The sequence below is a fragment of the Montipora foliosa genome, chromosome 6 (assembly GCF_036669935.1).
Source record: "Montipora foliosa isolate CH-2021 chromosome 6, ASM3666993v2, whole genome shotgun sequence".
NCBI lineage: Eukaryota > Metazoa > Cnidaria > Anthozoa > Scleractinia > Acroporidae > Montipora > Montipora foliosa.
In genome coordinates this window covers 66843894-66856393 of record NC_090874.1, presented here as the reverse complement: position 1 = coordinate 66856393, position 12500 = coordinate 66843894, and the positions used below count along the sequence as shown (strand labels likewise).

The following is a 12500-nucleotide window of genomic DNA, read 5'->3' as shown; positions in this document are numbered from 1 at the left end:
GAACAGCGTTTACCTGAGGTTGTTGCCTCTTCAAATCCGCTGCTTGCACAGTATCCATAGTCGCAATGACCGTATGGCATGGACGTCAGCTTATAAACGTAAAATCCACTGCAGTTCCGAACACTGATGTACACCGAAGCCTTACAACATCCTAGACTTCCCACGAAACACACTTTACGTACGACAGTACCATCCTCCACAGAAGGGTGCCCTCCAGTAAGCCAGCCTGGATGCCAAGAAGCACAATGACACATCTTAACGCAAGTATCAGCCATCTGGTTTCCAGCCTCTCCGACAAACCGGTGCCAGCCAGGCTTGAATTTGTCATTGCAAGAATAATGCGGTTGTTCCCACAAGGTGTATGTTGCGGCTATACGGGAATCATTGAGAAATTTGTAGTTTGAACATTCTGAGGGAAATGTTAAAAAGGAATTGTTAAAGCTCATTGACTATGTTGGAATGAGTGTAATACTAGTAATATGGGTCTTGGTCAAATAGTATTTTGTTTCAATGGTCTCCTTCGATCAAAAGTTGAGCTAGCGAATTGAAGTAACATGCTGGCCGACATAGACCACAACAGCAGAAACTCGCTCTCAACTCTTTGCGACCAGTGTCCCTTTGGTTTTTAACGTCTCCGGCTTTGTTAACGAAAAAAGGATAAAGGCACAAAAAGGGGACAAACTAGCGGTTTTTTATGATCGGTATTTATGACAAGGAATGTGAGAGTTCATGGAAACGTAGTATTTGTTCACCTCTTCAGCTTCACCATTGTTTTTGCAAAATAAAGGATTTACAGACGACTTTATTTTTCCTTAGAGCGATAATTTAATCCATTTTGAAAGCAAGTCCTGTTGTTCGATTTTGAAGCTTGTTTGTAGGAATCCGACATATCATAAACACTTCCAATAAACCTGTTTTATTCTGGATTTATGTACGCCCTGCGAGCCTGTTTTTCTAGGGAACACGGACTAAAACCGTGCACTCATCAGTATTGGACTGTAAGTGCAGTACCAACAGAAGCAAGGAGTTCTGCAATTTGTCCAAGGGAAGGTTCAAAAGTCCAACCATTTGTGGACGTAATCACAGTCATCACTTTCTCCTCATTTATTTTAAGATCCCGAGAGTTTATCAGGTGAGCTCCATTAAGCCAACAGGGCAAATGGTGATTTCACTGGTAAATGGTTCACTCAAGCTTGACAAATGGATAAACAGAAGATCTGCTATTGTTAAAGTCAAATTCAAAATGCTTTTTTATTGTACATTAGTCTGGCAGAAAATCTGATAAATGCGTTCTGACCTGGTGCTTGTGGCAGTCCGTTGCCACAGTAACGTGAGTAACACCTGGGTGGATCAAGGCGGTAAACATAAAACGCTCCACAGTTGCGAACACTGATGTTCTTTGAAAAGTAGCAGCAGTCAGTCCCATTCAAGTGTTGCAAAAAACAGACTTTTCGTTGCACAATCCCCTCAGCCACTGTAGGATGCGAGCCATCGAGCCAGCCTGGTGAGTCTGTGTTGCAGTGATACATCTTTCGACAAGAATCTGCCATCTGAGTTCCAGCCTCTCCGCTAAATCGATACCAACCAGACAACGTGGAATCGCACAGATTACCAATGCTGCGGTTAACATAGGTCATTGCTCGGTTGGACTCGTTTAGAAATCCGTAGTTGGAACATTCTAAACCAATTTTTAAAACAGATAACATCTTGAGGATTATTGCGTTACATGGGCTGGAAAAAGAGATAACTCCTGCCGCATAGGAATTTAGTTTCTCGAAACTGGAGGATCGAATATTCAGTGAGCTCTAAATTTAACAGTGCTCCCAATCCTCCAGTTTCTTCAAAGTAGATGCTAATTACTAAGTGGTGCGCTTTTTTGCTTGACTGATTTTTTGAATTCCGCGCGCAAGACGAATTTAACCGATGTGTTCATTTTCTAAACAGCTCTTGAGTTGGTATTGTCATTGCAATCAAGCTCTTGTTATCAAGTGAAAAACCTTGGAATAGTCGAGCAAGTGCTACCATGATTTTCAAATACGTATTAAACATGAAATTTTGATCGTGAAAGGGACAGAACTTTTCCTTACCACGAAATATTGTCTGACTGTTAGCGTTGAAGTAAGCTTTTTAACCAGTTAATCGTAGATATTTTGTCTATCAAAGTGAAAGAATATTTTTACTCCATAATAAGCAGCACGAATGTACACGAAGTAGAGAATAATATTATATCATTCTATCCCTAAAAGTCTTTTGACAAAATATTAACTTGTTTTCTATTGCAAAAAAATTCAACCATGGTTATTAAAAAGGCTGTCTAGAACTATGTAAAGAAATTCTTTCAAATTCACTTCTTGTTATAAAGCCCTGTCCAAACAGGAAAATGTTTGGCGACCAAACACCATCAAACATTGCTTGGTGACCAAGCATTTTACCGTTTGGCCACGTTATTCGGTGCTGTTTGATCGGGTTTGATAAAATCTGAAGGCCATCAAACATTCGCTCAAACAACTTAGAACATTTCTTTTGTTCTCGTGCTAGATGAGCGAGGTTTGTTCCTTTGGACAGCCGTATCTAACATGCTTGGCGTACGCATGGTTGAATTGAGGGGCCAAATGGTTGGAACATGTTTGATCTAACTCAGGACAAACTCCACAAGCAAAGAACTATGGGTCACAAATATGCAAACAACACAAGCGGCTGAGCAAGTGTGGTACGCCTGCACGCGCCAAATATGTTTGATATGGCTGTCCAAATGAACAAACTTCGCCCATCTAACAAGAGAATAGAGGAAATGTTTTAAGTTGTTTGATGGAACGTTTGATGACCTTCAAATTTTATCAAATACGACCAAACACGATCAAACAGCACCAAATAAGGTGGTCAAACGGTAAAATTTTGATTCACCAAACAATGTTTGATGCTGTTTGGTCGCCAAACGTTTCCCATTTGGGCAGGCCCTAAGAAGTAAGACGATAAATTTTAAAATTAGGAACGGCTTAACGCTTACATAATTAAAAATAAAAAGGAATTATAAGACGCTGTGAAATCGGACAACAAGGGCACCTGGCGAGTGCTTTATGAGATCCAAGTCATAAAAGAAAAGAAACCATGTAAATTGAACTCAACTGTCAGCGACAGTAATCACAATGTTTCAGACTTACATGTAGTTATGAGTAGGTTGTTTAAGCAACGGCCAGCGTAACGTCTCCGAAAACCCAAATTCAAAATAACAGTTAACGCTATCGTAATTACTCTATCGCGATTACTCTCTCCTATTTACTTTGGAGAATACGAGCGGATTATCCTGCATCGGGATTCGTACGAGCAGTTTTAACGTGAGGCTAGAAAATGAATGCCTAACAGTGGTTTCTTTACGTTGTTCTTTTGCAAACTGCGACAAAGAAGTGCACTAGAATGTGTGCCGCAAAGGCAGCACGACTATTTTTCCTCTTTCAAACAATAATTTGTTGCGATTGACGCAGCCGCCGTCGTTGCGTAAAATCCTCAGTGACAAGTCCCAACAAACGTTTGCACTATTTCTCAACCATTGGACTAACTGGGAAAGAAAATCCAACCTATATCGTCGTCACACTTAACTTTCCTTAGTATGTTTTTTGTTATTGATTATTATTTTGTGGCTCCGTGTTGCTGAATTTGGTGAGTCCAGGCCTGATTTCTAGGTGAAGATTATATCATACAACATTTTAATACTATCCTCGATTTTTGCACGACCAGCACAAAAACCTACAAGAAAGTATTTTCAACTAGTACTGCTATTGAGTCACTATTGACTCTGCAGCTTCCCTTGAGTGTGCTTACCATTGGACACAGTGTCGTCGTAACTAATAACTGTGTAAGTAGCTGTAAAGTACACCCAGCTCCAAGGCCTCTTTGCAAGCTTAATGTTAAGCACCAATTCTAGGCTCTGACCTTCGTGCGAGTAAAATGTTACAATGCCAGATAAGAGAGAACTACAAATTCTTGTACTCATCGGTTTGCCATCTGCGTAGGTTCCATTTTGAATTTCCATGTAAACAAGAGTACATGACCCGTCCCACCATGAAATGTCCATGGATTGAATCACTAACTTGACTTTTTCTCCTTTCTTCGCTGCGATCTGCCAGCTGTAATGTGGATACAGGCATTTATTGTTATGTGACTGAAATTGAAATGAGATGATTCCATTCGTTCCATTCAAAAGACGTTGCTTTGAAAACTCTAAAAAACCAAAGAAAATAAATTATTACCTTTTAACAAAAGAAACTAATAATCTCAGATACATTTAACAATTAGTAACTTAAATAAAAAGCCTGAATAAAAATGATATTCGCACTTGGCAACACAAATCGGGACAGTGTAGTCAGAGGGCAACGGAACTGTCAACGTGAAAAAAGCCGGGTGCTCGATAGATACTTACAGAAATTAAAATACCAACTTTGTATTTTGTTAGTTTGAGAACAACTATCACTATTTCGTAATGTCTCAGTTCCAAATTCAAATGCCAACAAAAACTGAAAGAAAAAAAAAAGACTATTCATTTCACCACAAAGGGAGTTTATGTAAAAGATTTCAAGTAGTTCAAATTTTTAATTTCCATTTCGGTATCTCTGATCTTTGATCTTTCACTTCGTTCGACGATGCTTACGTTACAGAAAGTGGTAAAAGAATTATGAAAGAGGTGAAAAAGGAAGGGAGGGCAATACTGACAAACAAAAAGAGAACTTGGAAAATAAAAATCTGCAGTGAATTTATCAGGAACACTGAATTTAGGGGTGAGCAAATTTGGAGTTGCCTAAAAAAAGAAGATGTAAAGGAAGCAAGTGAAAGTGTTAGAACAAGCCATCAGGGCAAGATCAACTAAAAACCACACTACCAAATAGAACATCTCCCGGTTGTGAATGCTGTGTGGAGACAAAACTGTGGCCCATTTGTTGTGTGAATGTAAGAATCTGGTTCAGACACAACACGAGAAATGTCGGCATGACAAAATTGCCCAGGCTATCCACTGGCAACAGTGCAAAGCGCATGACCTAGAACACGCAGATAAGTGGTACGAGCAAAGGGTTTCTGAAAACGAAAAATTTGGGATATGAAGATTTAAACAGATAACATCATCGAGCAACCCGGACCGGACATTTTAATTTATGACAAAGGAAGTAGATCCTGCAGGATTATAGATGTGGCATACATTTTGACACTCGAATCGTTTAAAAATCAAAGACTCCTGTGAGCCATCTCATGGAAGAGCTGACGTAGAATTAGCGAGGGCTCCTTAGAGCTACCTCATGATAAATAATAGATGAAATTATGCACGAGCCAAGCGTTTTTTCTTTGGTGCCGATTCCCTGAGTCGACTTTATCTCGGAGTTATGCGCGTGGGGAGTACAATGCGTGTTCCGGGGTACATCATGTCGCGATTAGTGGTCATAGCATGGTTTTTGCTTGCAAAAAACTAGCCCTGAACGAAACGTTCAATGGTAATAACACAGTAACTTATCGGAATTTTCCTAAGGAATGTTGAATATTTTTTTGTTTTTTGATACTTACATGTATACCTACACCGTATTCGCTACTTACACTACACTAATAATAACAATAACATCAACAATAACAATAATAATAATAATAATAATAATTGTATCGCTTAAATAAGAATCGATAATCTGTATAATTAATAACGTCAGGCATTACGTCACGAATTGTAATTTGTCCCATTTTGCAATTGAATGGAGACTATCGGACGGACCAATGGGTAAATATTTTTGATTATGTTTCAGTTGAATTCAGGCAACAATCTCTAATATTTTGTACTACGATTACGTCTCCAGATTTCGAACTACCGAACTTGTCATCTCAACGTCTCGAGTAACCAGTTGTAAAGACTCCGATAAGTTCATGACAATAAACGTTTGAAACCTTGGTCGTACCGTCTCATAAATACATTCGAAATCCATTGAAACCAAAGCAAGATTGGTTAGGAGCAACAAGATGACAGAGAACGCCCTGAAGATTCGACGTACAGCAAAAACAAAGTTCACGAGGAAAAAGAATGACTTCTACAGTGTCATAGCGAAGAAGGAAAGTATCGAAAACATTAAAAGCAAGTTCAAAGAACTTACCGATGCATGGCAAACCGTTGAAGGTAAGCATGACCTTTATACTATAATACTGGACGATGATGACGCATTTGAAAAAGAAGAGGCATGGATTAATGAACTACAAGAAATATACACGCAGGCATCATCGATATACAATAAGTGTTTAAGCGAGAATCTCCTCAAAAGAAAGGAAGACGACATGCGTATAAAATTTGATGGATTGAACAAGTAAAAGGCATCCTTAGAAACAATGTTTAAGTCCTCAGTTGATCAAATTATGAAATTATTGACAACTGATAAAAAGGAAAAGATTTCAACAAGTACGTTGAGAAAAAATGAGCACGACTTGGTCATGATATTCCAAGACTGCAAATCAATTCATGACGAGATAAGAACAACGTTACATCGAAGAAGAGATCGAATGGCTTCGACGTCTTCACGCGCAGTATAGCGATACTTCAAGTCAAATCGAATCGCATTCTGAAGATAATGTAATAAACACGCGCCTTAAGGAGACAATACATCCTTTGCAATTGGAAAAGGTCAAGATGCCTTCATTCGACGGAAACATCAGGAAATACCCACAATTCAAAACAGATTTCAAGAAACACGTATTATCCGTAACTAGTGAAGTAAGCGCTCCTTACGTACTCCGTTCATGTTTGAGCGGTGACCCACTAGAATGTGTAAAAAGCATTCACGATAATCTTGAAGAAATGTGGGAACGACTAGACAGAAAATACGGCGACCCAACGAAAATAACGGATGTTGTAATCAATGCTATACAAAACTTCAAATCCATCAAGGAAGGAGAAAATAGAAAACTCCTTGAGTTTATCACTGTCGTAGAAGATGGCTGTAGAGATTTACAAAGATTGGGCCTTGAAGCAGAAATCGCAACAACAAGTTCAATCAGTATCATTGAGCGCAAGCTACCTAATGATATTAAGAAAGAATGGTCTAAGATCGTCTGCTCTAGCGTAGAACCCATCAACCGATCAAACTGCTTTCCATCATTACTTACGTTTCTTTTGGATCAAAGAAAAATCATCGAATACGAGACTGCTGAACTTCGAGCGACAAATCAGACAGTTAAAGGCTTAACGCATTATACTGCAGCACTCCAGAAGACTATTGAGGATGTGGGGAACAAAGGTTTAACGAGCCCTCCTAAATGCTTGATTCATGAAAAGGGAATGCATTGGACAAGCGAATGCAAGGTTTTTCTGGCCAAACCAGTTGAAGAAAGAAAGCAGTTATTGAAGATGAAAGGTGCCTGCTGGTCATGCCTTAAACCTGGACACCGTTTTCGAGACTGTAGAAGAAAGAAAACGTGTGGAAAAAATAGCTGCAACGAAAGATACCACCCAACTCTGCACGAAAGTGTAAGGAGCAATGAAGTGTTGGGCTCCGCCAGTGCCTGCAATACAGCAGAAGGCTATAGTTTTTTACTCCAGGTTCAGAAAATAAAGTCGAGAAGACGCTGGGTCAATGTTATGTGGGACAGCGCTGCCTCACTGTGTTTCATAACAAATAATAAAGCAAAAGCAGAGACATTAAAGGGAGAAAAGGTGGAATTATCAATCGTTAAAGTTGGAGGAAGAACAGAAAGGCTACAATCCGAAAAATACAGGATACCACTGATAGACTTAGACGGTAACGAAGTTCACTTCGACGTCTATGCAATCGACAAAATCACGAATAACGTCCAAAACGCCGACGTAAGCTACATTGCTATATTGTTCACGGATGTCTCAACAAAGGACATAGACCGTCCAACAGGGGAGATCGAAGTACTAATTGGATATCAATATGCCGCATACCATCCTCAACGAGAACAAAACATCGGTCACTTACTATTGATAAAGAATCAATTCGGAAAATGCATCGGTGGAAGTCACAACTTGATCAGGGATGAAACACAGCTACACACTAAATTTGAAGATGCAAGAGTACATCATGTTAATACAGTTTCTATAACTAACTTCTATGAAATCGAAAATCTTGGCATAGAGTGTGAACCACGATGTGGGGGATGTAAGTGTGGAAAGTGCTCTGTTGGCAGTAAAAACTACACACTACAAGAAGAAAGAGAGCTGAATCTCATTCAGAACAATTTGGAATACGACAAAAAGGGCAAAAGATTGATAGCTGAGTATCCATGGATTAAAGATCCAAAAAACCTTCCAGATAACAAATGAGTTGCGATAGCTAAATTGATCTCCACTGAAAAACGGCTTGCAAGAAATGCAAAACAATCTTCTGGGCATACTTATTAGATTTAGAGAAAACGAAGTTGCCTTCATTGGAGATATGCGAAAAATGTACCACACCGTACATACAAAGGAAATAGATCAACACACCCATCGATTTTTATGGAGAAACATGGATGTAATGAAACTCCCAGATACGGTGTCATTTGGCGACAAGCCATCGGGCGCAATAGCGACCATAGCAATGAGGAAAACAGCAGAATTTGGGCAAAATGAGTTTCCTGAAGCTACAAAAATAATCAAAGAGATCCTTTAGGACTCGCTGGACCTTTCACAATTCGTGCTAAAATATTGATGAGAGAACTATGGATCAAAGAAACTGAACTTGAATGGGATGAACCCATCCCCGAAGTATATAAACGTCGCTGGACAAAATTCTTTGAAGATCTTACCCAAATGAATTACGTCACAAATAAAAGAAAGGTTAAGCCGGATAATACTGAAGAAGACCCAATATTGGTAATATTTAGCGATGGATCTACAGAAGCTTACGGCACATGTGCATATGTTCGTTGGAGATTAACAAATGGAAAATATGAAAAATATGAAACCTATGGATTCAATACCTTTGCTGCTACTCGAGTAGGAGAAATACAAGAAGGAACAAACGTCACTGATTGGTATTGGATCCCAGGAGAATACAATATAGAGGATTGGCTTACACGTGGGAAAAGTCCGAAGGATACTGGAATGGATAGTATATGGCAGAAAGGGCCTGAATTTCTTAGGAAGCCTGAAAGTGACTGGCCTATCAGTCAAGACATCACTGAGCAGCAATTGCCAGACACCATTAAACAAGGAACCGCAACTTCACTGTCAAGCAACCATACACTGCCAAGAGTGATAATCACGCTACACGTATTGCCATACAAAAGTATTCTAATTACCGTTACCGCAAGAATTTTAGCAATGTATAAGAGAAAACCCAAAGTAACATTTAAAAATGTCGCAGCACCTTTAATCTATGACGATATTTTAAACGCTGAAAAATTTTGGATCGTGGAAGCGCAAATTGAGATGGAAAATGACATCAAGAAAGGAGAATACAAACGTTTATGTCCACGAAAACGAGAAGATGGTATATATGTTGTTGGACACCGCGTACAGAACTTGGTTGAAATGAGCTATAATAAGCGCGAAATTATATTACTGCCCTGCAGTCGACATCACTTCTCTCGCCTCTACACTGAATATGTACACGGCATGGGACATCTCGGAGTATCGGCAACAGCCAGCAAGGTTCGCGCTAAATATTGGATCGTCAAACTTCACAAGCTTGTTAAGTCAATAAAGTCTCAGTGCATTACATGTAGAAAGATAGAAAAGAAAACAAGTGAACAAATAACGGGACAACTTCCAGAAGAGCGCTTAAAGCCAGCCCCTCCGTGGAACTCTACCGCCATCGATTTATTCGGACCGTTTAAGATCCGAGATGAAGTGAAAAAGCGAAGTTTTGGCAAAACATATGGAGTCATTTTCAACTGTCCAGCGTCCAGAGCTGTACACATAGACATCGCATCTGATTATAGTACAGAGAAATTCCTTATGGTACTGAGAAGGTTTGTATCTTTACGAGGATATCCGTCGAAGCTCTACTCGGATAATGGCCCTCAATTAGTAGCTGGCATACCTCAGCAAGAAACGTAAAGGAAGGAAATATTGTCCTCATCGCTGATTCAAACTTGGTCAGAGGACAGTGGAAACTAGCGACAGTAACTAAGACATTCCCAGGAAAAGATGGAAAGGTTAGGAAGGAAGAACTTCAGTACAAAAACCCGAGACCAGGAGAACCCATTAAACAATACAGAGGACATGGATATGTCACCGTTTATCGATCAGTCCACAAACTGGTAGTTTTGGTTCCCGTGGAGAAACAGAACTGTTAAGATATTGATGCACTTCTAATTGCTTGATTTTCAACTTTTAATTCGGCGGGCGGAGTGTATCGCTTAAATAAGAATCGATAATCTGTATAATTAATAACGTCAGACATTACGTCACGAATTGTAATTGGTTCCATTTTGCAATTGAATGAAGACTGTCGGACGGACCAATGGGTAAATATTTTTGATTATGTTTCAGTTGAATTCAGGCAACAATCTCTAATATTTTGTACTACGATTACGTCTCCAGATTTCGAACTACCGAACTCATCATCTCAACGTCTCGAGTAACCAGTTGTAAAGACTCCGATAAGTTCATGACAATAAACGTTTGAAACCTTGGTCGTACCGTCTCATCAATACAATAATAATAATAATAATAATAATAATAATAATAATAATAATAATAATTGTAACTTACAATATGTAGGCTGTTAATTCTCTAAAATTCAATGTGTTGTTAAATTAAAATATAGCAACAAGAAATAAATCAGAAAACAAAAGTCGAGAGTAAAAAAAGACAAGATAAAATTATATGGACAGAAAAAAAATTCCAGTTTTTCTTGAATTCCTTCTCCTTATTTGAGTTGATTGCAAGGTATTTTTTCTAGATTGATTTTTTCGCGCACAAGTGTGACGAAATCATCAAAATGGAAGTTCACGGCATTCAAAGCGTCAACATATAAGAAATATTTACCCAAAATAATGAGATGGTTGAGGGCTAAACAGTAGGTGTGACAACGCAAAATTCCGAACTAAACCTCTAACTCTCACAGAAGCAGTTTCGTATTACTAGAGATTGAGTACCACTCCTAGAATCTATTCCAAAATGAAATTGCCTGCGTACAGAGTATAAACAAATGCCACATTGTCTGGCACTCAGAATGACAAAAGGGGGAGGCGGGAGAGGCGACTTTTTTCATTTTGTGTAACAAGCTATTCGTTGGTAAAATTGGGTGAATGTTTTTTTTATTGAAACATCGTTAATTTAATTTCTTTTGTGGCTTTGAAAGGTAAGAGGTAAACTTCATTTAAGTCATTCTTTTGGATGCCACCCGCTAAAAGTTTTTTTTCAGAAGTGGGCGGAGGTAGATTTTCATGATCAAGGTTAAGCAACATAACGTATAATGTCTTGCATGTCAGTGAAGCAATTGAACTAATTGAGGTGGAAGGCGTAACAGTGTTTTTAGAACCTTCTTGGAATAGTTTCTTCCAGTTTTGGGGAATTGAAGAAAGAATGCTATAATAGTGTAAAAAGTTTTAATTTAGATTGAAGTTATTGCAAAAAGAGTTAAAAGGAAGGAAGCAACCTTCACAGGAATCAAAAAGGTCCAAGATTTGTTTTACTCCAGCTTGATACCAGTGAAAATAGTAAATACCATTTTCCTATTCACAGTTTTAAATCGGTTGTTCCAGATTATTTGTGAGAGAACCTCATTTTTATTTTTAGGCATGGTTATTGCGATGTCCTGCCAGTAAAAAATAATTTGTTTATAGAACGCAGGAAGATGGTTTTCTAAGTTACGGATATTATAATCATAGTTACATTTAAACAGTGTCATTCCTCCAACTCTGGCTAGGAGTGACTTTGGTATGCACTGCCACGGAACATCCGAGTTGACACATAACCTTTTGACCCAGTTTAACCTAAGTGCTTTTTCGAAGAGAGAAAAGTCTTTCATGTCCAGGCCAGCTGCTTTTTGCTTGATAAGAGTAGTCTTTTTTATTTTGGCAGGTTTGTGATTCCAAATAAAGTCAAAAGTGACCTTGTTTACTTCTTTGCTAAAGTTCTTAGGGGTTTCCATGACGCTGCAAATAAAGACGAGTTTTCAAAGTGCTAATGTTTTAATTATGTTTATCCTACCAATGATAGAGAGGTCTCTTTGGGACCATATCTGCACTATTTTCTTTAGCGATTTTAATTTGTCAAAAAAAAAAAAAATTTTCTCAAACGCTTCAAGATCGTATGTAAAATGTACTCCACGCGCGTAAAATGGCTCACCGCTCATTTGGAGATCAAGGGTTGTATCTTTTCCGTGGCGCATAGAGCCAAGAAATATCACTTCAGATTTTGTTTGATTTAGTTTTAGACCAGAGCACTTAAATTGACACTGATTGGACATCAGAAAAAAGTACAGTAGAGTCATCTGCATATTGCGAGAGGCCAGTAATTCAATAGCAATAACGAATAGTGAGCCGGAAAGTGGGCAACCTTGACGCACTCCCCGTCCCAAATGAAAGGGTTT

At 38.7% G+C, this 12500-nt stretch overlaps 1 protein-coding gene across 2 annotated transcripts in view; it reads right to left on the bottom strand.

The window, feature by feature from the left end:
- LOC138008194 (uncharacterized) overlaps positions 1-12500 on the bottom strand; it is a 148655-nt gene that overhangs the window by 48754 nt on the left and 87401 nt on the right. For both annotated transcript variants that reach the window (XM_068855437.1, XM_068855438.1), the window contains 3 exons: positions 3820-4218; positions 1298-1678; positions 14-409 (listed from right to left, as the gene is read on the bottom strand). In XM_068855437.1, the coding sequence (XP_068711538.1) occupies positions 14-409; positions 1298-1678; positions 3820-4218 (1176 nt within the window). The remainder of the gene's footprint in view (positions 1-13; positions 410-1297; positions 1679-3819; positions 4219-12500) is intronic.